At 52.2% G+C, this 26,135-nt stretch overlaps 13 protein-coding genes across 13 annotated transcripts; 7 read left to right on the forward strand and 6 right to left on the reverse strand.

Moving 5' to 3' along the window:
• Positions 1 to 134: 134 nt before the first annotated feature.
• Positions 135 to 914, forward strand: AFUA_1G01130 (2EXR domain-containing protein; the record flags this gene model as incomplete). Its single annotated transcript, XM_744770.2, has 1 exon — positions 135 to 914. One exon carries the CDS (start codon positions 135 to 137, stop codon positions 912 to 914), a length of 780 nt encoding a protein of 259 aa, XP_749863.2.
• Positions 915 to 1,306: 392 nt separating this feature from the next.
• On the reverse strand, positions 1,307 to 2,065 carry AFUA_1G01140 (uncharacterized protein; the record flags this gene model as incomplete). The annotated part of the gene is made up of 1 exon (XM_744771.1): positions 1,307 to 2,065. The coding sequence occupies one exon, from the start codon at positions 2,063 to 2,065 to the stop codon at positions 1,307 to 1,309; it is 759 nt and encodes a 252-aa protein (XP_749864.1).
• A 195-nt stretch (positions 2,066 to 2,260) lies between these two features.
• On the reverse strand, positions 2,261 to 4,232 carry AFUA_1G01160 (bifunctional metallophosphatase/5'-nucleotidase; the record flags this gene model as incomplete). Its single annotated transcript, XM_744772.2, is given in 6 exon segments — positions 2,261 to 2,793; positions 2,822 to 3,139; positions 3,188 to 3,618; positions 3,686 to 3,869; positions 3,933 to 4,137; positions 4,143 to 4,232. Coding segments are annotated over 6 exon segments (1,761 nt in total).
• Positions 4,233 to 5,613: 1,381 nt separating this feature from the next.
• On the forward strand, positions 5,614 to 6,511 carry AFUA_1G01170 (uncharacterized protein; the record flags this gene model as incomplete). The annotated part of the gene is given in 2 exon segments (XM_077803774.1): positions 5,614 to 6,098; positions 6,112 to 6,511. The coding sequence occupies 2 exon segments, from the start codon at positions 5,614 to 5,616 to the stop codon at positions 6,509 to 6,511; spliced, it is 885 nt and encodes a 294-aa protein (XP_077659947.1).
• Positions 6,512 to 6,705: 194 nt separating this feature from the next.
• On the reverse strand, positions 6,706 to 7,502 carry AFUA_1G01175 (thioredoxin family protein; the record flags this gene model as incomplete). Its single annotated transcript, XM_001481641.2, has 3 exons — positions 7,241 to 7,502; positions 7,158 to 7,164; positions 6,706 to 7,087 (listed from the first exon to the last, which is right to left on the reverse strand). The coding sequence occupies exons 2-3, from the start codon at positions 7,160 to 7,162 to the stop codon at positions 6,706 to 6,708; spliced, it is 387 nt and encodes a 128-aa protein (XP_001481691.1). The 5' UTR covers positions 7,163 to 7,164; positions 7,241 to 7,502.
• A 271-nt stretch (positions 7,503 to 7,773) lies between these two features.
• AFUA_1G01180 (putative isoamyl alcohol oxidase) lies at positions 7,774 to 11,270 on the reverse strand. Its single transcript, XM_001481642.2, has 4 exons — positions 10,804 to 11,270; positions 9,726 to 10,716; positions 9,452 to 9,652; positions 7,774 to 9,398 (listed from the first exon to the last, which is right to left on the reverse strand). The coding sequence occupies exons 2-4, from the start codon at positions 9,971 to 9,973 to the stop codon at positions 8,156 to 8,158; spliced, it is 1,692 nt and encodes a 563-aa protein (XP_001481692.1). The 5' UTR covers positions 9,974 to 10,716; positions 10,804 to 11,270; the 3' UTR covers positions 7,774 to 8,155.
• A 7-nt stretch (positions 11,271 to 11,277) lies between these two features.
• AFUA_1G01190 (uncharacterized protein) lies at positions 11,278 to 14,076 on the forward strand. The gene is made up of 4 exons (XM_744776.2): positions 11,278 to 12,810; positions 12,872 to 13,253; positions 13,301 to 13,418; positions 13,469 to 14,076. The coding sequence occupies exons 1-4, from the start codon at positions 12,640 to 12,642 to the stop codon at positions 13,929 to 13,931; spliced, it is 1,134 nt and encodes a 377-aa protein (XP_749869.2). The 5' UTR covers positions 11,278 to 12,639; the 3' UTR covers positions 13,932 to 14,076.
• Positions 14,077 to 14,539: 463 nt separating this feature from the next.
• AFUA_1G01200 (glycoside hydrolase family 27 protein) lies at positions 14,540 to 15,812 on the forward strand (the record flags this gene model as incomplete). Its single annotated transcript, XM_744777.1, has 2 exons — positions 14,540 to 15,131; positions 15,184 to 15,812. The coding sequence occupies 2 exons, from the start codon at positions 14,540 to 14,542 to the stop codon at positions 15,810 to 15,812; spliced, it is 1,221 nt and encodes a 406-aa protein (XP_749870.1).
• Positions 15,813 to 16,279: 467 nt separating this feature from the next.
• AFUA_1G01210 (uncharacterized protein) lies at positions 16,280 to 16,783 on the reverse strand (the record flags this gene model as incomplete). Its single annotated transcript, XM_744778.1, has 2 exons — positions 16,280 to 16,418; positions 16,467 to 16,783. 2 exons carry the CDS (start codon positions 16,781 to 16,783, stop codon positions 16,280 to 16,282), a joined length of 456 nt encoding a protein of 151 aa, XP_749871.1.
• A 420-nt stretch (positions 16,784 to 17,203) lies between these two features.
• Positions 17,204 to 18,453, forward strand: AFUA_1G01220 (uncharacterized protein; the record flags this gene model as incomplete). Its single annotated transcript, XM_744779.1, has 2 exons — positions 17,204 to 18,014; positions 18,065 to 18,453. 2 exons carry the CDS (start codon positions 17,204 to 17,206, stop codon positions 18,451 to 18,453), a joined length of 1,200 nt encoding a protein of 399 aa, XP_749872.1.
• Positions 18,454 to 18,939: 486 nt separating this feature from the next.
• Positions 18,940 to 20,799, forward strand: AFUA_1G01230 (beta-xylosidase; the record flags this gene model as incomplete). Its single annotated transcript, XM_744780.1, has 4 exons — positions 18,940 to 19,204; positions 19,248 to 19,550; positions 19,717 to 20,429; positions 20,485 to 20,799. 4 exons carry the CDS (start codon positions 18,940 to 18,942, stop codon positions 20,797 to 20,799), a joined length of 1,596 nt encoding a protein of 531 aa, XP_749873.1.
• A 766-nt stretch (positions 20,800 to 21,565) lies between these two features.
• On the forward strand, positions 21,566 to 24,112 carry AFUA_1G01240 (uncharacterized protein; the record flags this gene model as incomplete). The annotated part of the gene is made up of 3 exons (XM_077803775.1): positions 21,566 to 22,429; positions 22,478 to 23,966; positions 24,027 to 24,112. The coding sequence occupies 3 exons, from the start codon at positions 21,566 to 21,568 to the stop codon at positions 24,110 to 24,112; spliced, it is 2,439 nt and encodes an 812-aa protein (XP_077659948.1).
• Positions 24,113 to 24,272: 160 nt separating this feature from the next.
• On the reverse strand, positions 24,273 to 26,079 carry AFUA_1G01250 (glycoside hydrolase family 88 protein; the record flags this gene model as incomplete). Its single annotated transcript, XM_744782.1, has 3 exons — positions 24,273 to 25,577; positions 25,625 to 25,780; positions 25,849 to 26,079. 3 exons carry the CDS (start codon positions 26,077 to 26,079, stop codon positions 24,273 to 24,275), a joined length of 1,692 nt encoding a protein of 563 aa, XP_749875.1.
• Positions 26,080 to 26,135: the final 56 nt, after the last annotated feature.

Raw genomic sequence — 26,135 nt, forward strand, 5'->3', positions numbered from 1 at the left:
TGGTGAGGGAGGTATGGATGATTTGCCAAGCCTGTCGGTATATGGACAGATGTAGCATTGTTGGACCTGGCCTAAACGCCTGACTACATAGTGCTAAGGTTGTTTTGGCTTGGCTCTGATTTAGTTTGTGCAAAATGACATGCTCGAAACAACCACGTAACTGGATATGTCATGTGTTCATGACTCGTTCGATTTGCTGTTATCAATTGAAGCGATATATTATCACGCGTCAACTGGACGGTTTTCCACCACGCGACGAAATGTCCTATTTTCACTACTTTCCCTCACTGCCAGCTGAGATTCGCCTGCAGATCTGGAATCTCTCTCTTCCCGCCAGCCGTGTCATTCGCATCACCTGTGATCGTGGCATTAAACCGAACTCCCGACGCTATGCCCGCGGCTTCCGCGCCAACCATCCCAATCCCGTCCAGCTCCAGGTCAACCGAGAAGCACGCGAGGAAGCCCTACGGGAGTTTGTCCCCTACTTCCGTACGGAAGTCTCGCCACATGCCTGCATTTACCTTGCGCCCGAGCGGGACACGGTGCGCCTAGGAGAAGCGGTGCTAGCCTATCTTGGCGAGGCCGAGCGCCACGCTCTTCAACGCATGATCATCGAGGTTAATGATTATTTATTGTTTGAGACGTATGGATTGGAGAGTCTATGGTGCATGCAGAGACTAAAGGAGGTGGACTTGATTGTCTCGCAGACACCGGTGGCTTCGTACCACCGGCGTGATATTGTTGAAGTGATTCGAGATGCTTTTCAGGAGTATGTGAGAAATCACCCACAGTGGCAGATACCTCACGTCAGGATGGTGTCTGCTTTGGGAAAGCAGATGGGCAGTTTTACCATCGATCCTGCAGAAATGGATACCGTACAACCATCGGTCCTTTTCGATGGACATGCGGGATGAATTTCGCGACATGGCATCGACTTGTACAACTGCTTGCAAGGGTAGGCAACAGGTGTCAAATCTTGTACTCTCAAGGCAATCCCTGCAGCATCGAAGCAAGCAGTCGCACACCTGGTGTCAGTCATTAGGGTATAATCTGGATTCCAGACTGGCAGTGTGACATACTGCACTGACAGTCTGTCAGTATTAAGACGTTTTCTCGATATTTAGATATAGTCGGTCATCTTCGCGAATGCTTTTGCATGGCACTCGGAATGTATATAATGGTGCGCCTTGATCATCACTGATCTGAAAAGACATGCAATGCAATGCATATGCTAAATCTACTGCAAGGAGACAATGGTGAATGCATGGACATCGTATCTACAATGAGAGACCCGTCAGGTGAATGATTATACAGCCTCCCAGTCCATCGCATCGACAATAAAATCCCAATCGGCATTCGAGGCGTCAGCTTGTGCCTGAGTATGGTTGCTCTTGTCGAGGTTGGCCACGTGCTGCTGCGCCAGACGACATCCATCCTCCAGGCCGTCAAAGATATCCGCCAACATCCTGTCAAAATCGTAATTCTGCAGCGGCATTGTCGCTTCTCGTCTAGATGACCATATGGACTCTTGTTTTTTTTCTTGCTCCGTCAAATCGGCTGTCTTCCAGCGGTTCCGCAGTTCCTTTGCTTTCCTCAGCTGCTCAAAGACATTTCCTTTTCGAAACACAGAACGTAGAGGACAGTTCTCGTCCTCAAGAGCTTCCAGAACATTCGCATGATATCGATGCGTGCTCCAGACAGAATTTGAGCCAGAGCCTTTGCCGACGGCCGATACGGCGATGCCGAAGACGCCAAGCAAGTGGACCAGCGCCCGTTCCAGAAGCGCATAGTACTCGTGAAAATCTATCTTGAACATGACTTCAGCGTGAGCGACAGCCTCAGGAGAATCAGTGCGGAGTGTCGCGAGACGGTAGCCCTCGGCCAGGAAAGGTAGTTTCCATTTTAAGCGAGCGACGATCTTCATGAAGCGCGACAGTTCTCCGGCGGGAGAGAGCAGCATGCGGCGTCCTGGGGAGGGGGACGCAGGCGCTGGTGGGCCAACTTGGCCTTGTGTTTTGTGCTCGTTGGGTTTAGGAGCCCAGCGGGACTGTAATAAGCTTGACATGATCTACCTGTGGATATTGAGGTGGTGGAAGTTGATGTTTTAGTGATTGACAACAAAACACCTTAAGAGCAGTCAGGCTAGTCCTATTTAGGTAATGCCGTCATGACAGGCTTGACCTCAGGAGGAAAAGGGAAAAGGATCATCATTACTTTCATCAACCAATCTCTGTGGAGATCTATACATAATCAGGCAGATCTATGCATCGACAAATCGAATTCTGCCTTCTACAGCGGGTTTCACAACAGGCAGTGAGTCTGACATGCTGCGTCCTACGATAGTCAGATTCCGGGCTCGCTCAACGCCCAGGGCATGCGAACTACTCTCACAGTCGCCCCCGTACGGATCTTCGCTGTGTCCGAATATATCGAGGAGCAAAGCTGTATCCGTCATGCCCGCTTCCTCGTTAACGATGGTCTCCAGCTGAGGAAGCCAGGTGAATCCGTCGTGGCCCTGCGCGATAAAGGAGGGCATCGCGACGGTATACATACGTCGCGGATCAAGCGGTTCAAGACGACCGTCTGATCTTTCCAGTTGGACGTCAATGATACGGGATCCCTCAGGCCGGTGCCAGCTTGCTACGATCCTTAGTCCGGAGATCTGAAGGAATCGTCCGTCTGTGTGCTTATCGGATACAGAATTCTCTAGCGACTGGCGGATAATCTCACCGGGGAGCTTCTTCACAAGGAGGGCATTCCCAAAGGGACAGATGTCATACGCCGACAGAGAGGCTTTTGTCAGCGTGGGAAGTCAACATACTGATCACATCTCTAACCCGTAAGGGCTCGCAGTCTGGGACTGTGGCTTTTAAGATCTTGTCAAATCGGATCGCGCCGCTGTTGAAGAAGCCCACGTCGGTCCCGTACAAAGCTCGAACCGCGTCTGCCAGCATGTTGCCCAGATTTGTCTCCTCCCTCCGAATCGTAAAGTTGCGCCCGTCGATGGGGACAGCCGAATGCAGTAATGGCTTTTGGACCAGTGTGCCCACTCGTTCATGGATGGTGTCCAGCGTTTTGACAATTTCCAACGGGACCTGTGGCACTGCTATCGCAGCTTGAATATCGGTGTATTGTCGTACTTTGACCGTCAGCTTTGGCAGCGGCGACTACTTGCTCAATCACCCACATTTCACTGTAGAGCCTGTCACAGCACCGTTATCATCTCTCTGGACAATAAGCCGTATCAAGGATAACCCTCTCCAGTCGGTCCCGCTTTTCACCAGTCTGACATCGCCCTCGGCATCAGGGACCAACCCGTTCACTTCGATGTCGGAGACTTTGCGTCCTTGCTCAACGTTCTCCGCTTTGAAGTCGGTATCGCCGGCAAACCGTCGAATCACATCATGATCATGACCGCCAAGCAGCAAGTCAACCCTGCTATCCCCACGGGCGGTTGCATTAGCGACTAGCATATCCTCCGGAACACGCATGTGCGTCAGCGCAATAACCAGGTCACATTTCTCACTGAATCGGAGATAACGGGCCAGACGACGAGCAACCTCCACCGGCGACTCTATCTCGCAGGGTGGGAGATCTTCACAGTTTGAGGGCCAGTCACTGTTCCCAGTCACGAGTCAGCTGCAGTAGCTAACTCAAACACCAGAATGGGAAAACAGCGACATACGTGCCAGCAAGTCCTATAAAGCCCACCCTGAGTCCATTGTCCAGCTGTCGCACGATGTATTCCTGCGCAGACCCAAGAAATCTCTTCGTCGGACCGAGTGGGCGATGAAATGCGTTAGAAAGCAACCAGGGAAACTTCAACCTGCTGGAAAGGTCGATCAGTCGCGCATCGCCAAAGTCAAAGTCTGGCACTCCCGTCAGCAAAAGCAGAGCCGCGGGTGTCGCAACTCGAGGTTCACGGCCCGTACCATGGTTTCCATAACACCCGATATCAACACCCACAAGATCCAGAACCGGACAAATCTGCTCGCCTTTCAAGACACTTGCCTCGAGGGACGGCGAGAAGGCGTCCCCGCTGAAGAGAGTCAGAGTTTGCGCTCTTGGGTTGGACGCTGCGAAGTTGCGTTGCAGTTGCAAAAACCCCGCAAGCAGACCAGCTGGGGGAACGTGATACTGACGATGGTCAGACTGGAGCGTTCCTCGACTGGGATATTGCTCAAACTCACAACGTCATTGAAATGAACGAACTGGACCTCCGCAGAGTGCATTCTGGCGCGGCGTGAAGTTGTGAAGGTTGGCCAGCAGCTGGCGATCTATATCAAAAAGAATCTGAAGTGTCGCCTATATGTTGGCAATCTCACTCAATACGAGATGTGGGGAAGTTTTACTAGGCAGAAGTTCTCTCCCTTGTGAAAAGCCGCCAGCCGAACTCAACACTCTTGAAGTGAAAAAAGTGCTAACCAGAATATATTGAAAGACACAGACTTCATTCCACGTTTTCCATCTGTTGCTGCATGGTTGAGGTCGACATAGAGATAATCATAGTACAAAGTAGGGGGAGTCGTTGCTGGTGTTGATTCTTACTCCGACCCAACACGTCATCTTAGGCGACTCGCAGGGAAGCCCCTGTCGTTTGTCTGTATGTACAGTCAACCATTATTCCATTACAACCTTTGTTCCTTGTCACGCGTGCATGGCCCTGTGTGGCGCTGTGTTCTGCTCTGGGCTCTTGTTTTTGAATCTCTGGAGTGCCTGTGGAAAGTCAGGAAGTCCATGACTGCACCCAAGGTGATAGCGAATGTCTTCCGCGGCGTCTTTAGCTACAATAACTAATGGGACATTTCTTCCTGGAGGACTAGGTCAATGCCGGTTTTGCTCAGGAGCTGACACTAGCGAGGAACACAGAAATGCATGTCCTGGTGAATTGATTATCCTACAGACCATCTAAGTGACATCTAACATGCTGAAGTTATTGAAAAAGTGCCTAAGAGAATTCTCGTTTACGCAACTGACTGTATCGAAAGATTTTCAGATATACATAGACTAGCGTGATGCCGGTCAACTTGAGCAATGAATTAAACACCCCAAAGTTACTGATATTGATATTTCATAACATATTGCCTTATTCTAACGGTAGCTAGAGCCATAAAAATCTATTTTATATGATACCAAATGTTGATTATGTTGATAATTGCACACAGTATTGAGATCTTGCAGCATTGGATGTCATAAACATAGACCTTCACAGTAGATGCAACATCGACCGCGATACCGCTGCCGTGAGGTAGTATCACCACAACTCTCATGATTCTTAATAAGCCATAGCCTCGAAGTCTAGCAGTCATCAAGTATGTCTCTCTTGGGAAACGTTCTGTGGAGTGACATCTGTTTTGTAAAGACCTAGTCCTCGGTATGATCCTGGTATGCGATTAATATATACCACAACATGCCAATCCTCTACCCTCCCTCTAGCAAACGACTCTTTGAAACCACACATTGTCCACTCACTGCAAGATCCCGGAATGCGATAGTGACGCTTACGACCTGTATCCCAAGTTCCGCTGGATCTACAATAAACTCACGGTAGCAGAACTTTAGGGAATCGAATGCGGCCCGGACAGGACGAAACCAGACACTGCAATTTTTCCCATGTTCAGCAAGCCCATCAACAACCTTAGCGGGGCTGGCGCGGGGGCTCGGATAATACATACCTTGGATGAGTACTGGCGCAGCTTCGTGCCGGGGCATATGTGGTCTGCCTTGCTGACAGGGGAGCATATCAGCACCGACATAGCGGTGGACGCGGGGAGGGCAGTCTGGTTTGCGCATACGAAGGGAGTGGCCGGTCCGGACAAGACATGGGAGTACTGGGAAGTCAATACGCCCGTCGAGCCTTCGCTAGAGAAATATATCACTGATCTTGTGGAACCACATCTCGCGGGATACACCGGCATGATGAATGTCGAAACGATCGGAGGCAAAATCATCGAGGTGCATCTGCGTTTCTCGCCTCAGTGGCCGAACATGTATGGATCGTGGTTCATTGCTTCTCTTGTGGACCTTTATTGCGGGAAGGGATGGACAGGGCCGTCGGCCTCGAAGATTGCCTCACCAGTTGGGTATAGTGTTCCACTGTGAGATGATGAGAAATATGCTGAGACCGGTACGACTCTCACGGAAAACGCTGTGCGGCGGCTGGAAAGCATGTTCAATGTCGAAAGCATCGTCGAAAGCACCACTATGCAGTATGGTCAGGAGAAGCCATTGGAAAGTACCCCAAGGGCGTCTGGTGGCTTTAGGATTGCTTGGGTCAACGGCTATGACCTTGCGAGGTGCAAGTTGGCCAGGAGTGCGTTGCAGGCATACCTCTATCAGTTGGATGATACAGACAAGGGATACCAGGTACTTTGATTTTCATCTATCCTCGCACCACTGTGAATACAAGTCTATTCCACTGAGTTCCGATAGTTCAAGCCCTACAAGGACTGCCTCTGCCCAGGTGTGGAGCACCTGTATTGATTGCTGCATACATGGCATACTATTATGACTCTGCAACGACGTTGAATCAAATGTCAAGATGCAGAAAACCGCATAGACTTTTTTCCCTCAGATATGAAACAACACCACTATTTACGGGACTATTAATGAAGCATATACACTTTTAGTACAACAGGGTAACCCTGATTACAGCCAGTCAGCCGCAAAACTGGAACGTAGCGTACAACATAACCTCATTAACGACTATTTCTGCGCCGGGATACAATACATCAGATCCCCATGGCCTTCTCTCTCCGTATACGGGATCATGGATATCTTGGTCATCCCGCACAGGGCCTGCGAGACCATGTACTCCAGCTGCTGCGGGACAGGCTTACAGAAGCGCTCGAGTTCCCGGCCATCTTTGACGAGTAGGAGGGTGGGCTTCTCCACCATCGCCGTGTCGGAGATGTCACGGTGTCGCGACATGTTGATCTTGTAGAAGTCGATCATGTCGTCGGCGTCGGCAACGGCAGAGGCCATGTCGTTGTAGGTGGGATCGAGGGAGGCACAGTGGTCGCAGGAATCGCAAAAGTAGAGGATGGCATATTTGTCTCGGTGGAGGATGGCGTGATATTCGCTTAGACTAATGCATGTTTTAGATCAGTTGGCGCTGAGACTGGACGTGAAAGTCTTGCCTGTTGACAGCGACAGACGCCATGGCTGGAGATGGACAGATAGTAGTTGGGAAAGGATCAGTGAGATGGATATAGATTATTATGCGACTGAGGGCCCCTACGAGTTTTGTACCAGCTACCTACATGATGCGGACGCCTTGAGTACGCATATACAAGTGACGATGACGGCTGTACATACGGCGGTGGTCGTCTCGTTGAGATCTCGTTGGTCTGGGAGGGTGGGGTCCGCGGTCTGGCCAGTCCTCAAGGCTATAAAGCAGTGGATTAAGGATGTGTCAGTTGGATTTGGATGACACCAGAGTATCTCTGGTCGTCCTGCGTTTGGCTTCGCATGCGATACGCTGGCGCGGAGAATTCCATCTACGGGGTACAGCACTCATTGGGAGTATTACGAGGCGAACCTGGTTAGAGCAGTGTGCATTACTTCATCTGTAGCTTATTTTCTTATCATTGCCCTTGTACGGAGTGACTGTGATGGTTTAGAGCTGGGAGGTGCGTCGTCATTATGTATGATATGAGAGTGGTGACATCATGCATCGAAAGTGAGCCACCAATGGAGTCCCCGTGGTTGCATATATCTGCCACATAAACCAAGACTTAACGATTTTGATAAAATTGGAAACTTGAATTGCATGATCGACACTTGTTGATCTGTATGTGGTGATGATGACGAAGGCAAGCGCGAATCTGAATAGGTACCAATCTGCCTAATAAACACCAATCTATATGGATTGTCAGGTCTCGAGTGTGTCGATCGCTCGAGAAACGGCACTGGCACACAGAGCCAATCATTCGGAAGTCAGTCTGGTCGAGCCTTGCATAAGTTGAGGCGAACAGCTTCGAAGCCAGGGACTACTGTCTGGTTGACACGGAGACAAGGACTCGAACCAATCATTGCATTTCTGGTATCTTGTTCTATGTACAATTGTGCGCATGATATTAAATAGGAAGTCTATACACAATTATATCTTCAACATCATCATCATACCGGTCAGGTCTACATTGGATGATCAAGTTCAAGCATGGCACATGCGACCCGAGTCGTCAACGGTCCAGTAGTCGCTGCCTACAGCCTTAAGAGCGTAGAAGAAGTAGCTGGGATCCCACTTCTGCTTGATCTTGAGCAGGGGAGAGTAGTTGACGCCGAAGAAGGTGTCCTTCCAGTTGGGTTGGCGGAAATTGGCCTCGTTCTGGTAGCAGCCGCTGCCGGGGGTGACCGCCTCCAACTGGGGCACATACTCGTTCGTCATCTTGTACTGATCCTCCAGCATCTGGGACCAAGGAGCGGTCTCGTTCCAGTGGGTACCGATCTGCATGGTGATGGCAGCATTGCGCAGGGCGGGGAAAATGGCGTTGGAGACATCGCCAGGCTGGGAGACGTTCATACCGACTCCGACGGCGATGACACCGTGCTCGGTGATGTTACGGATGACCGACGCAAAGCCAGCAGCATTGTTGTCGAGCACATCCCGGGGGATCAGACGACCGCCGTACTGGTACTCACCCACGCCGAGGTTACCGTAGGGCAGGGGGCCCATGTACTTGTTGTAGTGGTCATAGTATGAGGCGTACTCGGTATAGGAAACAGTGTAGGGGATGCTCAGGGAATCCAGGACGTTGATGAAGGGCGCCAACAGAGTCTTGACATCGTCCGTCGTCTTGTTGTACGCGGTGATAGGGTTGATGGCAAAGAAGGAGGAAGCGACCTGGTAGATGACGGTGGCACCGGCATCGATCATTTCGGGTAACAGACCGTGGAACTCGGAGATAGCCTCGTAGAACTTGTCTGCGGTCGTCTTGCTGGAGAGGAACTGCAAACCAGCGCCGGCCACCGTGGCGTCGGGGTGCGCCTTGATGGTGGCCGAGATGACCACACCATAGTTGCCGGCACCCCCACCGCTGATAGCCCAGAAGAGGTCGGGGTTTGTGGACCGGTTGGCCGTGACCAGCTTTCCAGCGGCCGTGACCACTTGGAACTCCAAGGCGTTATCGGCTCCCAGTCCGTAGGAGGTGCTGAGGGCGGAGTGTCCACCTCCCTGGATATATCCACCAGCCAGACCGACGGTAGGACATTCACCTCCGACCACCACCAGACCCCTGGCGTGAGCTGCCTCCAGCACCTGGAAGCCCATCACACCAGCGCCCACCTTGAATGCGGGACCTTTGTAGTGAGAGTCGGACCAATCCTTGTATTGGATGTCGTTGAAGTGGTGCATCCAAACAGAAAGAGCACCAGCACCAGACGAGCGAGCAAAGTAACTGCACCTCCCGTTAGCAGTCTCTCGGCCATCCTTGTTCCCTAACCAACTTACTCATGACCAGTGTTGCGAATGACAAAGCGGATGTTGTTCTTGCGGGCGAAGTTAACGGCGGCAATCACATCGTTGCTGGAGGAGACATTGACGGCGTAGTTGACGTAGTTGCCCAGAGTACACGGCTTGGACTGTGCGGTGAAGGGATCACAGCTCTGGTTGGCAAAGTAGGTCTGCATGATGGACGAGGAGGATTCAATGCTGCACACAATCCAGTCAGCTTTCCCTTCCCTTGTTGCGATGGAGCATGCCAGGATAGCGCAGTTCGACATACTGAGTTTGAGGAAGATTCCAGGCATCCCGCAACGCCGCACAGGCGGCCGCATCGTAGGTGGGATCATGGCAGGGCGATCCGATAGGGACGGTAGCGACCAGACGACCACCAACAGTGGAGTTGAGCGCGGCCCACGAGGCAGGAGAGGGCCAGCAGCTGTCACCGGGCAAGCAACGGCACTGCGCACCCTTGGAGCCCTTTGCGGAGGCGAGCGCGACCAAAGTGGCCAACGCCCATGAGGTCTTCATGGTGTCGCGACGGGCGTGTGTGGGGAAGGGAGGAGACGACGGGGAATCGAGAGGAGTATATAGGTTAGGCGGATGGGAAGATTCTCAAGATCGTCGGTTGATCATGCCGATCCTGAGCTTGCTCGATATTTATACCAGATGGTGGAGAGATGGAGGAGGAAGCGCTGATAGGGAGATTATTCTTGTCCAGCTAGCTACCTCGGCATTCTTCCGTAGAGCAACGGGGGTGTTGATGGGACGATGGCCTGAGCTATGTGATCGGACGTATTCTTCGGATTCTCCATTATCACTCTCCCGGTACCTGCACCGCGATGAGAATCCTAGAAACACGGCAAACATCCATGCTTGGGGTGGTGCACGCGCGGCGATGTTTCCCAGGGAGGCCCTAGATGACCGGATTGGGTAATACAACCGAGTCCACCACGGGCAGCGGTGGGGGGGGAAGATCGATAGTCGTCGGGTTGCGATACACTTTTAAATTTGTCCGATCTCGAGTTGCTCCATGGCTTGAAAATGTGACTACAAAACCTGGAAAAGAATATGCTGAAGAGTGGTTGTGTATTATGGATCTCGAGTCTCTTCAACAGTTGATATGCTCGGTGGTCTGCCGAAGTGGATTGGTTTTGTTGCCCACATGGCAGTGACTAGCTATGGAGTCCCACGTGTGTAATCTTCTTCTGCACGAGATGGGTTTCATGCATCTAGACGCGGGCTTTCGCTAGATATGCCCCCTGACAGGCATCCTGCATCCGTCGTCCTGTCAGCCCCTGATAGTGCAAGGATCCAGCAACTTGGCTATGCAGCAGCACTAGTGGCGGGGTCGGAGATACCGGAACTCTCTCAGGAGAGCGAGAAACAGCATCCTCCAAGAAATGAAAAGCATGGTCAGTCAGAGTGGGTATTTCCTTCTTGGTTTCCAGCTATTCCGGCCTGCAATGGCCATACTACTCCGTCCAACATTGGAAAAGTTCTGGTAGTTGACGGAGGGCGACATGCTCAATTTATATAATCAGGTAAACAGGGTGCAGAAGCAAATATTCAGGTAGATTGAGCCTTTGATGACGCGTCCGTCCTTAATTTAATTTCTTTGATTAACGATGTTTTATGTGAAGTCCTTGGGGTAAGCTTATTCGGCAGAGAAGGAAGACCTTCATGATTACAGCCAACCACAAATCCTGAATCATCCTTATCAACAGTTACAAATCGTATGCTCAAGCCTGGCCACACTGATGCTTCCTTCATAATAGAATCGGCCATTGTTTGGTTCGGTCCCACTGGCTGACGGAGCTCCAAGGATATCGAAAAATGAGTCTCGCCAGCCAAAGGAGGCCAGAGTAGGGCTATCCGGGCGCAATGATGGAGCTCAAGTGTCTCCGTCAGCTTCTCCAATGGTACTAGTAATGTGGTTTCCTCAATAGAGTTTCGTATAGAAGCGCATGTCTCATGTCGACTGAACGCCACCGCCAAGCGGCCAGCAAGACTGTGTATGGAATGAAGGGGTACGGCGACACATCCTCACTATGTTACTCCTAGCGAAGATCGTTCTGGAAACAAACACCAGAGAATATCATAAATGGAGTTTTGGTACCGACTGTATCTTATAAATAAGATCTTCACGCATTTCAGTGGAAGCAAGCGGACAGTCGCAGTTGGTGACTAGGGACGGAGTAGGATCCGGAGCAAATATGGAATCTTGAATGACTCGCCAGGACAGTGGAGAATGGAACGTTGGCCCACCATTCCCAAAATCGAGACGCAGTAGAACCACCAATAGAAGAGGACTATGCTGCCAATGTCTCATTCATTCTGCTCTCGCCAATGGATGTCCCTGCAGCGCGTGAGAGTTTGTCCGGTGTATCTTGCTCCGAGTCTAGTATAGCAAGTAATTATACACACTACGGAGTACACTCGACCTTCGTCTCCTCGGTCGCATATCTCGGCATCTGCTCTCTAACCGTGGGGATTGCAACCCGGCAAATGCAACGTTCAGGTCAAGAGTCAGGCGGAATTACGACGGGATAGCTTCCTGACTCTCAAGGTCTGATTGTACTCCACTCCACGGCCATGTCCGCTTCGCCTGCCTCCAGGCCGACCAAATCAGCGACCAAATCAGAGTCTTGACCAATCTATGACTGATAAAAATACCAGAAGAAATGAAGTGTACACTCGGGCCCCTCACACCATGGTCCTTTGAGTCCACCACCCGACTGCACAATGGAGCTTGTTCAAAACCCTATCCACGGCTCGGGCTTCGATCTATTGCCAGGCAGAGTCTTGGAAAACCTTCTACGGATCCCCTTTTTTGCCGTAGCGAGATGCGAGATCCCCATTGACCAGACGAATGCATTTTTTGGCTCCGTCCAGGACTCGCTTTGTCCTTTGGCCATGCTGCGAAGTCTAAACCGTCGGAACCCATTGGAGCTTCCGGTGCCTGGCAGACACTTGGCAGCAAAGGTCAGTCGTTGTCTTTTGTTTCTGCGAGGTGAAGAATATTCTGTGCCATTATTATTAAGCGACGATTCCCCGTGTCGCAATTTCTCTCGGTGTCGCGCTCTACCAAAATGCCCACACCGATCATGATCTGATCGCCTGTGTGGTCCTCTTCTTGATATTGTCTTCGCCCGACAGTCGACTTATATCCCCCCACAGAGTGCAAGGTTCGGTCGATGTCCGCAATGGCCCAGGACTCACAGACCACAGCTGATCTCGGGCCGGCCCTCGTAAGGGGCATCTGGGCCGCAGTGATCATCGCCGTGATCATCGTTGTCCTGCGAGTGTTTGCAAAGGTCAAAATTGGCCAGTTTCGTGTCGACGATGTGTTGATGATTGTGTCGCTGGTATGTTGCAGCCCGGCCCTGGCGGACCCGATCGCATTTACTGATATGTTGGTCGCATAAGATCCTGGTCGTCGTGGCCACCGTTTTCCTCACGCAATGCGTGCAACATGGCTTTGGCAAGAATCTCCTCCTTCTCGTCAAGGAAAAACCGCACGATGTCCAACTCGTCCTGAAGTACATCGCCATCCAAGTGCCGATTGTGACCATCAGCACCACCATCGCCCGCTGCTCCTTCGTTCTCTACCTCCTGGCCATTCTCGGAAACAATAAAAAGTACCAGATCGCGTTATGGACGGTGATGGTGCTGCAGTTCGCCGGCAATGTCGTCTCGGCTGTGCTGCCGCTGAGCATTTGTCGCAATGTGCGCATTCTCTGGGACCCCACGACGAAAACCACCTGTGGGGATGTCCACGCCGTCATCAAGTTTGCCTACTACTCCAACAGTAGGTCTCCATTGCTGTCTCCATGAGTCTATGCTGACGGGTGATAGCCGCAAACTCGGCCTGTGACCTGTTTCTGGCCGTTTTCCCCACCCTCATCTTCTGGAATCTCAACCTGAAGATGCGCATCAAGATCAGTTTGATCATCCTCCTCAGTCTGGGCATTCTGTATGTTGCATCCCCCCCTCCTTTGATCATCATGATACTGACCCGTACAGTGCCATGATCGCCTCTATCATCAAAACCACCAAACTCAACGAGGTCCCCAGCGTCACCAATCTGGGCGCCAGCGGAGCCGTCGAGCTCATCCGCTGGGCCTACGTCGAGAACGCAATCATCATCATCACCTCTTCTGTTCCGTGTATCCGGCCCTTGATCATCTCCTCCGTCCGCAAGTTCTCCAGCCGCGGCTACTCACGCTCCTACGAGCTCACCGGGCCCGCGACCGGCCAGCGACGCACGGGTCATGACGAGACGGCGCAGTCCCGGCGCACCCGTCGCTTCACCAAGAATGGTCCCCCGGATACCGGCAGCATTGAGCGGATCCTGGATCCCGTCAGCAACACGAATACGAGCGTCAGTGGTCGGCGGGATTCGCCGCCGCATCTCGACCAGGGCATCACGAAACAGGTGGAGATTTCCGTCATTTCGAATGATCAGTTAAGTCGAGATCATCCTTGATCGCGGGTCTGCTCTTCTGTGTCTCGGCTAGCCGTGCTGGAGACGGTTGTCATGTTGTTACAGATTTCTTGTATATATCTTCCAGGAGCTAGACGCTTGCCTAGCTTGGTATAATTTTACAATAATGGGAATATGTGCATGAATACGTTCATTTGATAGAATTTAACAGTGGAACCGTACATTGAATAGTCAAGTTTACCGAGTTTGCCATTACATGTTGCTGATATATGTCCGATGCTTCGGAAGTATATATTGCGCAGGAGTACTGAGCACGAACACCCGGACATGCCTCTACAGATGAGCTGCTACAGCTACCTTCAGCAATCCCCAGTAAACGATCCTGGGCTATGGCTGGGCTTCAGGCGAGTCGACGGTCGACTAATGAGGCACAATTATTGTCAGGATAAGCTGCCGGGCAAACTCCGGTAATCCTTCCACCACCATGACCATATTCTTCAGGAACAGTCCCCCACACCTCTGCAGCACCTTGGGCCTCGTTTGTTTCTCGGGGGGGATCCGGGGTCGCGGGGTCGAGAAATGGTAGCTATAAACGCAAATAATCGCATCTGTATTATTAGACGCCATTCTCATTCCATCCCACCATCACAATGTACCACCGCAGTGCATTCGGCCTCGTTCTCGCCAGCATATTATTGCTCAATCCAGTCGCTGGCAAACCGCCTCTAGGCCAAACCCCCCAAATGGGCTGGAATTCATGGAACACCTTCAAGTCCCAGATCAACAGTTCGGTAATCGAGAACACCGTCCAGCTGTTCGAGCACCTCGGCCTCAAAGACGTGGGCTACGAGTATATCCTCCTGGATGAGGGATGGTCCGATTACTCGCGCACCGCAGACGGATACCTTCAGCCCAACCTGACCTCGTTCCCGAACGGCATCAAGCCGCTTATAGACGATAACCACGCAAAGGAGCTGAAGATTGGTTTGTATGGCGATAGCGGGATCCTAACCTGCGGCTTTCGGCCCGGAAGCTGGAGCTACGAGGAGCGGGATGCGCAGACGCTCGCCCGCTGGGGCGTGGATTACTGGAAGTATGACAACTGCGGCGGATTCCAGGCCATGACTGAGCCGCCGCAGGTGCGCTTTGGGATCATGCAAAAGGCGCTGGAGCTGTCTGGGCGGCAGATCTTCTACTCGGTCTGTGAATGGGGCTATCAGTTTCCGTGGCACTGGGGAGGGAGTACGTTCTACCCACCATCCGCAACTTCTGGAAAGTGGCTAAAGAAACGCAGAGATCGGCCATTCCTATCGCATGTCGGGCGACATCACCGCCAAATTCACCAACGAGACCGGCTGCGCCTGCAAGACCGCCTACTGCCTCAACACCGGGTATGCGGGCTGCTCGGTGCTGAGCATCATCCGCAAGATGCGCGAGATCAGCCAGTACCAGACCCCGGGGCACTGGCTGGACATGGACATGCTGGAGATTGGTAACGGTGAGATGACGCTGTACCAGCAGCAGACCCATTTTGCGTTTTGGGCGGCGCTCAAGTCTCCGCTGATTATTGGGGCCGATTTGTCGAAGCTGTCGGACGAGAGCGTGGCAGTTCTGAAGAATAAGGACATTATTGCGGTCAACCAGGACTCGCTGGGCCAGGCGGTGCATTATATCGAGTCTGCGAGCAAAGAGGGAGCATGGCAAGTCTGGGCGGGCCCGGTGAACGGTGGATTCGTGGTTCTTCTGTTGAATGAGAAGAGCTATCCCCAGGCTCTGTCGGTCTCGTTTGCGGATCTGAGATTGGGCCTTGATGGGCCCGTCCAGGTCACCGAACTGTGGTCTCACAAGTCATTGGGGAAGGTGGATGGTTATAAAGGCGTACTGCAGCCCTATCAGACGCTGGTGTTTAGACTACGCTTTTAGTACTGCGAGTAATTCAATTTGAATGCTCTTATCCATTCACATGAGACACATGAGACAGGACTACATAACAGATTGCTTAGCTGATGGAGTCACTCCGAGATGGATTGATTCTGGCAGTTCTGATACTATGCAATAGCAGCCAATTTCCGTACTGTAGTGCATACTATAGTGCATATCTCTGTCAACAATATGGAAGACTGGGGTTCGAGCAACTGCCAGGAATAAAGGCCTGCGAGATCCGAAGCAGATCACTCTCGAAGATTTGAGCCGAGGGATCAAGAATGTGATCGATAATATGCACAATTCCCTGAGGAGCATTAGTGATCGACCTCCTGAGCAAATGTCCAGCCTACCTGGGTAATCGAAATATCCTTCTCTACCACCCTTGCAACTTTATTCAGGAGAAGTTCCCCGTTCTGAACCTCTGCTCCCACATATAGATAGGTTGCAGTCTACCATTCTGTCAGTCAACCCGTATGTCTCCTGAGTCCTGGATGCTGGATCACCTGGAACTGTTGATAAGTCTCATTGAAGCTGGACGACTTCAAGTTCGTGTTGGGAACGTAGTGATGCAGCATGGTATTCCCCAGCCACCATCTCCCTTTCCTATGAAACGTCAGGGACACGCGCATTCACTCAGTCCGGTGGCCATACGGAGTCGACTCAAACGTGTTGAAGTATCTGCCAACATTCTTCTCAAAGGCATCGTTGTTCGGGGCAAAGAAGGTAAATTTCCAGGTGGGATCCGTGTCGAATGCTTCCGAGAAGCCGCCGACTTTGTCTAGGGCTTCTGAGAGTCGGCTCAAATCCGAGCGGGATTTGATGTATTCCAGCAGTGTTGTCGTGTTGGAAGGTTTTGGAGCGATGTAGGGCCGCTCAATATTTCGATAATTAAGAGGATCCTCTGTCGCAGCGAAGACACTGCTGCATGCTGTCAAGCAGGTCACCAAGATGGTAGAGCTTAGCTTCATGTTGGTCCTCTCAGGTCGCGACAATCTTCGCCAGATTGCCACACGCAGGAACAGAGCTCATGTTATCTAATCTCGAGCAAACTCGACATTGGTTTTCGCCCTTCAACGCTGACTGCGGGGCGTCAAGTCCGGGGAATGGAGTTGTTAGAGCGCTCGGCGTAGACGCCGGCCTTGTCCCGGCAGTCATGAAGAACGGTCAGAGAACAAGCTGAACTAGATCTAACTTTGGACTGAGCAGCAGTTTGAACTTTGTCGGAGAATGCGGGGCCAAAAAGTGAAGTCGTTATGTCCCGCAATTCTTCCGATATCAGCGAGAATATTGCGTTGCTTCAGAGAACAAGCCATGTAACAATAAAAAAGTAAATACAAGTACTCTAACAGACCCTGTCCGCGTCACAGAAGATAGCCTGCATCGAAACCATGTGGAAGATATTCCTGAACATCCTCGCCCTAGCAGGCGTCTGTCACTCCATAGTGAGCGACATCCCTAGCGTCTACGGCCCCATTCCTCATGTCGGCGACTTCTCCGGCGTCGACTCAACCAAATATCTCAAGAGACGTCCCGGAGACTTTGTCCATCCGGGTATTTGGCACACACACGAGGACTTGGAGCGCATCCGGACCAACGTCATATCCAAGAAGGACCCTTGGGCCTCGGCCTACGAGAAATTCAGCGCCGACGAATACTCCCAAGCCAACTATCAGATGCAGGGCCCGCACGCTGTAATCTCCCGCGGCAAGATCAGCAACTACACCTCGTTCGCGCATGACGTTCGCGCTGCGTGGCAGAACGCGCTGATGTGGTACATCACCCGGAACCAGTCGCACTGGGATCGGAGTACTACCATTCTCGATGCTTGGGGGAGCAACCTGACCGACATCATCGGGACTGACCGCTCGCTGCTGATCGGGCTCGACGGGGACTTGTTCGTCAACGCAGCGGAGATCATGCGCTGGGAGGGCAATTGGACAGAAGCCGGGGCCAAGTGGCAGGGTGGTTCGGGGTTCAGCAACCAGCTGTACTGGCTGTTCTCGCGGCAATCGGTCGTGGTCGGGCAGGCCAACTACGGGATGGCCAGTATCAAGGCGATGCTCAGCTTTGCCGTCTATCTGAACGATGTCGAACTGTACAACTATGCGATGAATGCTTTTATCCAGGATAACTGCGCTGGTCTGTTTGCGCAGTATCATCCGGAGACGGGGCAATCTGTGGAGGCTGGACGTGATCAAAGTATGTGTCTTCGTCTTTTACCGGAGCGAGTATCCACTGACATACGCAAGGTCACACCATGTCAGGTATTGGCTGGGCTGCGTACGGCGCACGAGTTGGACAGAGCCAGGGCGTCGATCTATACAGCCTGGGCCATAATCTCTTGCTCAAAGCGTCCGAGTACGCAGCCAAGTACAATCTGAACGAGACAGTCGAGTACGATCCCAAGTGGTCCCGTTGTGAAGCGGTCCTTGTCAATGGTCCCTGGGCGACTATCTCTGAACAGAGGCGCGGCGTGACGAACCAGAACCCTATTTGGGACATTTTGTACTACCAGTACGTGGTCAAGAGAAAGGCAAAAGCACCGTGGACTACCAAAGCCAGGGAATTCGAGGGCTTCGAGGGTGCTGTCTCGTCCAACGATCATCCCAGCTGGGGTGGTCTGATCTGGGCATACTAGCTTAAACGATTTGCCAGATTTGTAAACTGAGGTAGAGAGAATCAAATACATATAAGGACATGACTATCTCAATCCTTAAAATATGGTAAATCATCCTGAGAATTCTCTTCACCCGTAAACGAGACAAGGCTGCATCGTTCCACAGGCCGAGATACATATCTTTCGCCGCCAAAAGAGAACGGAGACTCCATAAAGTACGATATGCTGCTCCATAATCATCAGCAGAGAGGAGACATGGCCTGACTATCATTGACTTGTCTGAATGGATTTCGACCTCCATTGTGCCGTCAATGACCGGATTTTCCCCCGGATGATCCCCGGGATGCCATCTACGATTATGGCGAGGGCAGAAGGAGCCAATTGCAGACCCCGACCGTAAGGATTTGCAATTATAGTTATTCCTAGTCAATAAGCCTGCTATATATACTTATACGGACCCCTGCATACATTGTTTAGATGCGATGAATGTCGAAATAGCACACAGCAATGAGACGGTTCACTTTGTTCCTGCTGGCCATCCAGAGCTGGGTGCTCACCACCCTAGCAATCCGGAATCCCATTATCACCGGATGGAACCCTGATCCTTCGATTCTCCGTGTGGGAGGCGAGTATTTCCTCGCAACCTCGTCATTCGAGTACTGGCCTAGCACACCGATCTACAAGTCCAAAGACCTGGCCAACTGGGAGCTCTTCTCCCATGCATTCACCAGACCGGAGCAGCTTCAGCTATACGGAACTCCGACAGGTGCAGGTTAGTATATGCTTGTCATTACATCTTGACCGTCTAATATCAGGTGGACCGGCAGGTGCTTGGGCTCCAACGCTCTCCTACATCAATGGAAAATACTACCTCGCTGCAATGACGCGATGGACATACGACCCAGTCGCCCGAGTGTGGCCACGAGTGATGTGGGTGTCGTCCCGCGACCTCAGGACCTGGTCGGACCCCATCTGGGGTGACCCATGGGGCATTGATCCCTCATTATTCCAGGATCCTGTCTCGCAGAAAGTGTACTTGAACCTGATGGCCCCCAACAACAACAAGGACCGCATTTGGGGAATTTACCAGTGTGAAGTAGATATCGACAGTGGTCGCTGTATCGGAGAGTATCGCTCCATGTGGAATGGCACGCTCCCGCATAACGCCAGTGCTCGTCCTGAAGGCCCAAAGATGTTCAAGCGGGACAAATGGTACTATCTTCTCATTGCAGAGGGCAAGTATCTCCCTATCTCCGAAGCGGCAGACGACTGACAACCGGCCAGGTGGCACAGACGACCTTCACCGTGCCAGTATCGCACGCTCCCTGGCTCCAGAAGGTCCCTGGGAGCCCGCGCCGCACAATCCGATTCTTTTCAATGGAGCGTACGGCTATGATAACCTCACCGTACAATCCACTGGCCATGCGACCATCTTCGAGGCGGCAAATGGCGACAGTTACGTGGTTTACCTCGCGCGGCGCAAGATCAATGGCTCGTCGCCTCTGGGCCGGGAAACCTTCATGTCACCAGTCACCTGGAAAGATGGATGGCCGATGATCAATGGCGGGAATCCAGTCCTTCTCAGTGAATCCTTCGGTGCTTCGCACGACCAGAAACCACCACCACCACGTTTCATCGACACATTTGACCAGAAGACGCTTGATCCCTCCTGGTACACATTGCGGACTCCGTACGCGCCCATCTACGACCTGAAGGACGGTGGCCGAAAGAAGTCTCATGGAATTGTCTTCCGACCGAACGTTTTCGGTCTAAGCGACCGAGACACCCCAGCAGCAATTCTACGAAAACAAAAGTCGCTGAATATGACCTTTAGCGCGCAGTTGCTACCCACGACGTCCGGGCTGGGTTACGGCGAGACTGTCGGGATCAGTGCCTATTTGAGTGAGCTGCAACATCAGGACATTGGAGTGTCGGGCTGTGTGAATAGTACTGGCATGTGCATCTTCACTCAGTTGATGATGAATGGGACAACTGAGGTAATTGGCCTTCGTGATGAGTTGACAAGATAAGAATGCCGCTGACGCACCACAGTATAAGCAGGTCAAGCTGAACTCGACGTCGATTCCATCGGATCTGACACTCCATATCCGCGCAACGCCCCTCTCCTACAAACTTGGATACAGCTTTGGATCAGATGAGACCATCACCTGGCTGGCGTCGCTGTCATCGTCTTGGTTGGCATTCGCTCCATCGGGTTGGTTTGTGTTCGAGGGAGCGAGTTTTGCTTTGTTTGCGACCGGCACTGGACAGCCGTGGCCGCCACATGCGCCAGAAGTAGGGTTTTCGCAAGTCACGGAGACATACTATGACGAGGATATTCCTAATTATGACCAGTGGTCTGTATAAGGCTCATTTGCTACGAGTTAAGGGACGATGGGAACCCTGTGGAGGGGAGATGCGCCAGCGAGTCATGTGATAAAGGCAAATCTCATCAGAAATTCCCACAGGATCCATCAATGTTTACTCTCTACATCCTCATTGAACGAACGAAGAGTTTCTCCATCAATTACCAAACCAACAGGAACCTGTTTATCATTGAATAGTGTTGCTGATGAACTCTAGCCCTGTCAAATCCCTCAAGCAAGTAATCATTTAGAACTGCCTTCAACCGAGTTTGAGATAACTCCGGTGGGGAGTCAATCACACGAACGCTGCGGAGAAATCTCCGGCAATTAATCCGCCAGTAGTGGCACATCACAGCCCTCACAGAACCTTTGCTGGGCTGGATTGAGTCGTCAACTACAGAGCTCTGTAGTATGGACGACACACACGCGCTCGATGGTCCAATCATCAATGATCCATCCCTGGTCTTCCCCACTGCCCTTGCCGGCAAATGGAGAATGGCCGAACGACTACTTTATTGACAAGTGCGGGGAAAGCGTTATGGCATTGTCAGGCGCAAGGACACGAGGCGTCGTTGACTAGTTTAGTGGCAGGTTGATCGTGCTTCGATACCCCATGGGGTTTGAAACTGGTTCCTGCACAACCCGATGGGCGCCAGGAGAACCCAAAAAGAATATTTGATGATCCCCTAGAGGATTTACAGAGTCTCTTTCTCGCCATTCATGACAAGCATCATGAGTTTCCATTGAGACTACGTCCCTCTGTCACAATGTCCCCAAGGCCAACAGCACCCCCGCCGGATCTGGACCAGCTGGACTGCAACAAGGACAAGATCCCTGCATGTCAATCCTGTCGGCGCAAAAAAGCCAAATGCGACCGGGAGCAGCCATGCTCACAATGCGTCCGCTTCAATGTAATCTGTCTATACGAGAACGGCCGCCTGAAACCGGGCCTCCGAGCCGGGGCGGTCGAACAGCTGCAACGTCGGGTGGAGACACTGGAGAACATGTTCATCGGTCAGGGGATTCTGTGGCAAAAGATTTGGGATACAGTCAGCAACTCAGCAGTCGGTGTTGAGCAGAACGACAGAGACTTCGAAAGGATTGGAGTAGATCAAGTCCGTCATCGTGTCAAGGACACTCTACTGCAGCTGGCAGAGGATAATGGAGGGTCCCTTCGTTCGGTAGTCGACAACGTCCCAGAGGACAACATTGAGCGAGACGCCCCTCCAGTGAAACGCAGAAAGCTCGATTCTCAATCCAGCGCGACTGAGCGACCAAGTCCGTCGGGTCATTCTGCGTCGGCTCCTCTCAACGCGCATGACCTGCCCTCTCGAGACGTAATGAACGATCTGGTGGAGTTCTACTTTGCAAATGTCCATCATTGGATACCCATTCTACACGTGAGAAAATTCCGGGAGCAGATACAGACCACCGAAGGTTGGGACAAAGCAATCCACATTTTGCATGCTATCGTGGCGACCTGTATCCGCTTCAGCCATCACCCTGGCGCTGGCACCATCGAGGCTCGTAGGGAAATGGCGGTTGCCAGTCGACAAAAGGTCATACTTAACAGTATGGAGTCCTTCTCGGTCGAGAATTTGCAGGCGCTGGTCATAATTGCCTTCGATACTGTAGGTCATATCGCTAGCTCGCACAACAGGATTCACTGACGCCAATAGATTGGCAGTGGCCGCGGGCCATCGGCGTGGTCGATTGTCGGTAGTATGACTCGCACAGTTGAACAACTTCAGCTCAGTGTAGAAGAGTCGCAGGGTGATCGGGGATCGGGGGAGGGCGAGTTCCTCATTCAGCGCATGGTCTTCCTCAAACCCTCCAAGTTCTGGTGGCAGGCCGAGGAGCGACGGAGGGTATTTTGGACTGTCTTCCTGATGGACCGATTTTGTAGCGTGTCGACGGGATGGAATCTCAGCCTCACCAGTGCCGATGTCAAGCGTCGACTGCCCTGCGAAGGTGCTCTCTGGGAAAAGGAGTACGAAGTGCGCGCACCATTCTTTGGCATCTCCGACAAAAGCACTTTGAGCAGCAGCAGTCCGAATATCGTCGATAATGACCCTGCCAAGGGAGACCCGGAGCAGGATGCGATCGGGGGATTCGCATATTGCATCGAGGCGACCGAGTCACTTACCCTCGTCATTAATTTCTTTCTGCAACACGCCTTGAATCTCCAGAACGCGCAAAAGGCGCAGCTATGGCTGATGAAGTTCAAGGAGCTCGATCTACGCCTCGTGCAATGGAAGCTATTCCTGCCACCGAAATGGCGAACGGCGTCGGTCTTGAATGAGGATGGAGTGATGGATCCGAACCTCACTCTGGCACATATGACCCACAACACCGCGGTTATTCTCCTTCATCAGAGCATTGCATATCCGCCCTCGCACTGGAAACAGTGTCCTGTGAGACTCCCATCCGTTGCCTCTGCGGAAACCTGCATCGAGGCTGCGGCGGAGATTGCCACCATCGGCCAACAATTCCTTGATCATTCACCTATACTCACCAATCCGCAATTCTCGTTCTGCCTTTTTATCGCCGGTCGCATGCTGTTGACACATTCCACATACACCAAAACTGCCATTCCTGATCAATTGGACAGCATTGCCACCAGTCTCTGGGAGATTTCCCGAAGATGGGCTGGCCCGAACACACCTGGCCTGGAAAATCTGGCATCCGTGTTCGCAAAAAGACTACTCAATGCGCGTAGGCATGCGTCTGGTCGGACCAGCCTGGATATCCGGCGAACTGTATATTCGGACTCCACAGAGCGCGCGGACCCAGTGCCGGAGCAGAACTCGGACGGCAACGAGGGGCCTGCCGATTCGCAAGCTCGGACCAATCTTCCACGTGGCTCATTCGACGGCTCAGGTCACTCAGCAAGCCCAAAGCTTCCGACATACGCAGGGGATTGGAGCAATCGTGACCCTATGCAGAATGGGCCATCTCCAAACGGCTCGCTCTATAACGCTCTTAGCCTCGCTTTCCCACCACTTCCTCTCTCGCTGCAGCCACAGTATGCGTCGATATCGGAGGCGCATATGCTCGACCCGGCTCTCCTGCCCAAGGATCATGTCCCCTCTCTGTATCCCGCTCCGCCTGTAGAAACGTTACATGCGCAGCCGCTGTGGGACCCGGTGGCCCAGTCTTATAATGATTGTAATAATAACCCGAATCCTGATTATGCGAGTCGTTTCGTGAACTTACCATCCAGTCCAGGGCATCGAATAAGTCGCTACGGGGATCCGTCCATGAACGGCGAAAACATTCCTCCCAACGGCGAGGTACCGGGCAACATCCGATGAAGTCCAACTCCAGTCGGCTATTTACCACGGCCTACTGGGGTTCAGGATGAGAGATCTAATGCTAAATTCGGTAATGGAAATTTGAACAAAGTCTGTCTTCTAGAGAGCCGACACGTCAGCTACAGAGAGTCGAAGTCGGCCAATCGTCCCGATTATGTATCTATGGCAACGAAGGCACCAAGCCCAACTCAAGCAACATGTTCCCCAGAAGCATAAAATAATAATCCGCATAGACTAGACCGTGGTTGGCCCATCTTCTGGGGGCAAACTCGTAGTTGTTGATTGTGGCACCGGTGAGGATCGTCTCTGCTACTGGCTTCTTGCTCTCAGTGCCATTTACCCCTCTGCCATTCATCCCATTCGTCGCAGCAGACTCGCTCACAGCCAAGAATCCAGGTTCCGGCTTCTCCTCGTGATCGCAGGGCAGGCCATCCTCGTATGTCTCGATACCTCGGTTGGAAGGCTGGACAATGAATTTGAAGGTCGGAGGATTCAGAAACTTGCTCAACGTTCCTTCCACAATGCGCTTGACAGCAACGAGATAATGCTCCGATTCATCGTATTTGCCCTGCGCTCTGAGGGCTTTGTAGATCAAGAGCATCCCGCACGATGCGATCATCGCAGCGGACGTATCTCTCGGCGAGTCACTCGTGACGGGTGCATCAAAGTCCCAGTACGGCACACCATCGCCAGGCAGATTTTTGATGAAGTAATCGGCAAGCTGTCGTGACGTCTGCAGGAACGATGGATCGCCGGTCCACTGGAATGTCTGCACGAACCCGAGGATACCCCACGCCTGCCCCCTGGCCCAGCAACTCTCGTCGCTGTAGCCCTGGTTCGTCAACTTCTCCTTGGGCGTGCACGTCTCTTGGTCGAAGTTCACCACGTGGTATGTGGAGTGGTTGGCCCGTATATGGTGTCTCTGCGTTGTGCGAGCGTGTGCCAGGGCAACGTCATACAGGTGCCGATTGCCCGTCTCCTTGGCAACCCAGAACAGCATATCGAGGTTCAGCATGTTGTCGATGATGACAAGGAAGTCCCTGGAAGGATCTGTGAATGAATACCGCTTCGTCACACAGGTATCCCAGCTGCGGATAGACTGAACCTTGGGACAGAAGCGACTGGCAAGAGTATTCGCTGCTGTCACCAGGCTGCTGAACGCCCTCGCATCCCGGTGTAGCTCCCACGCTTTGATGGCCCAGGGCGCAATCATGAAGCCAAGGTCATGTGTTGTGTTGAGGGTGGCGTTCTGATGCAAGTTGACGGTCCACCACTGGCAGAGGTGTTGCAAAACGAGAGGATGGGGAGTACATGGCTCTGTACTGCTGTTATTCTTGGCCTGGCGCTCAAGTAGCAGGTACAGGGATCCGGGAAAGAAGCCAGACGTCCAGAAGCTCAGGTGTCGATAAACGTATGTGGCTCCATCCTTGCCTGTGTACTCGGGGAAGAAAGTGGGAGGTTCAGCCTAGACGGTGTCAGCATAGTCCTTCCTCTCTTGATATGTGCAAGCACCTTTCCCAAAGCTCGGCTGGCCACATTCCACAATTTTGCCGTCACCGATTCAGAGTAGAGTGCGTGAATCACCCACTGCGGGATACCACTGGACTCCGCACATGTTCCATTCTCTTCGTGTTTCGATTCGCCTCTGAGTCTTTTTGGTGCAGGTTCCTTAACAGAGCAGTCAGTACAATCAAAGTGTTTCTTTCATCATTGAAAGCTGGATCCGAGAAGCATACATCCATAGTGTCGGGTACCTTCGCCAGAGCCTTCAATATCGCAGCCTGTATTCCTACTCGACGTGAACGCTTGAAGTACGAAGGTGAAGGAGATAGGAAATTCTCCTGTGTTTTCAATCTTCCTCCATAGTCTACCCTGGTAAAGTCATCATGACAAACCATGTAAGACCGAAATACGTAAACAGGAATGCAGCATCGTTCCAGCCCAATTCCCCACGACCCGGATAGCATGCCGACTACTGTTGTCAGTGTTCATCTGGCTCATCAGGTTGGTATGATCGCAGGGC

Source organism: Aspergillus fumigatus, chromosome 1 (assembly GCF_000002655.1).
Source record: "Aspergillus fumigatus Af293 chromosome 1, whole genome shotgun sequence".
NCBI classification, from domain to species: Eukaryota; Fungi; Ascomycota; class Eurotiomycetes; order Eurotiales; family Aspergillaceae; genus Aspergillus; species Aspergillus fumigatus.

Bases quoted from the DNA above. Each gene is read 5' to 3' on its own strand.
- AFUA_1G01180 (XM_001481642.2), bottom strand. From the start codon at position 9,973: ATGAAGACCTCATGGGCGTTGGCCACTTTGGTCGCGCTCGCCTCCGCA. The intron at 9,653-9,725 runs GTATGTCGAACT...GATTGTGTGCAG, and splicing joins TGGAATCTTCCTCAAACTCA to CATTGAATCCTCCTCGTCCA. The intron at 9,399-9,451 runs GTAAGTTGGTTA...CGGGAGGTGCAG, and splicing joins ATTCGCAACACTGGTCATGA to TTACTTTGCTCGCTCGTCTG.
- AFUA_1G01190 (XM_744776.2), top strand. From the start codon at position 12,640: ATGTCCGCAATGGCCCAGGACTCACAGACCACAGCTGATCTCGGGCCG. The intron at 12,811-12,871 runs GTATGTTGCAGC...TGGTCGCATAAG, and splicing joins TGTTGATGATTGTGTCGCTG to ATCCTGGTCGTCGTGGCCAC. The intron at 13,254-13,300 runs GTAGGTCTCCAT...GACGGGTGATAG, and splicing joins GTTTGCCTACTACTCCAACA to CCGCAAACTCGGCCTGTGAC.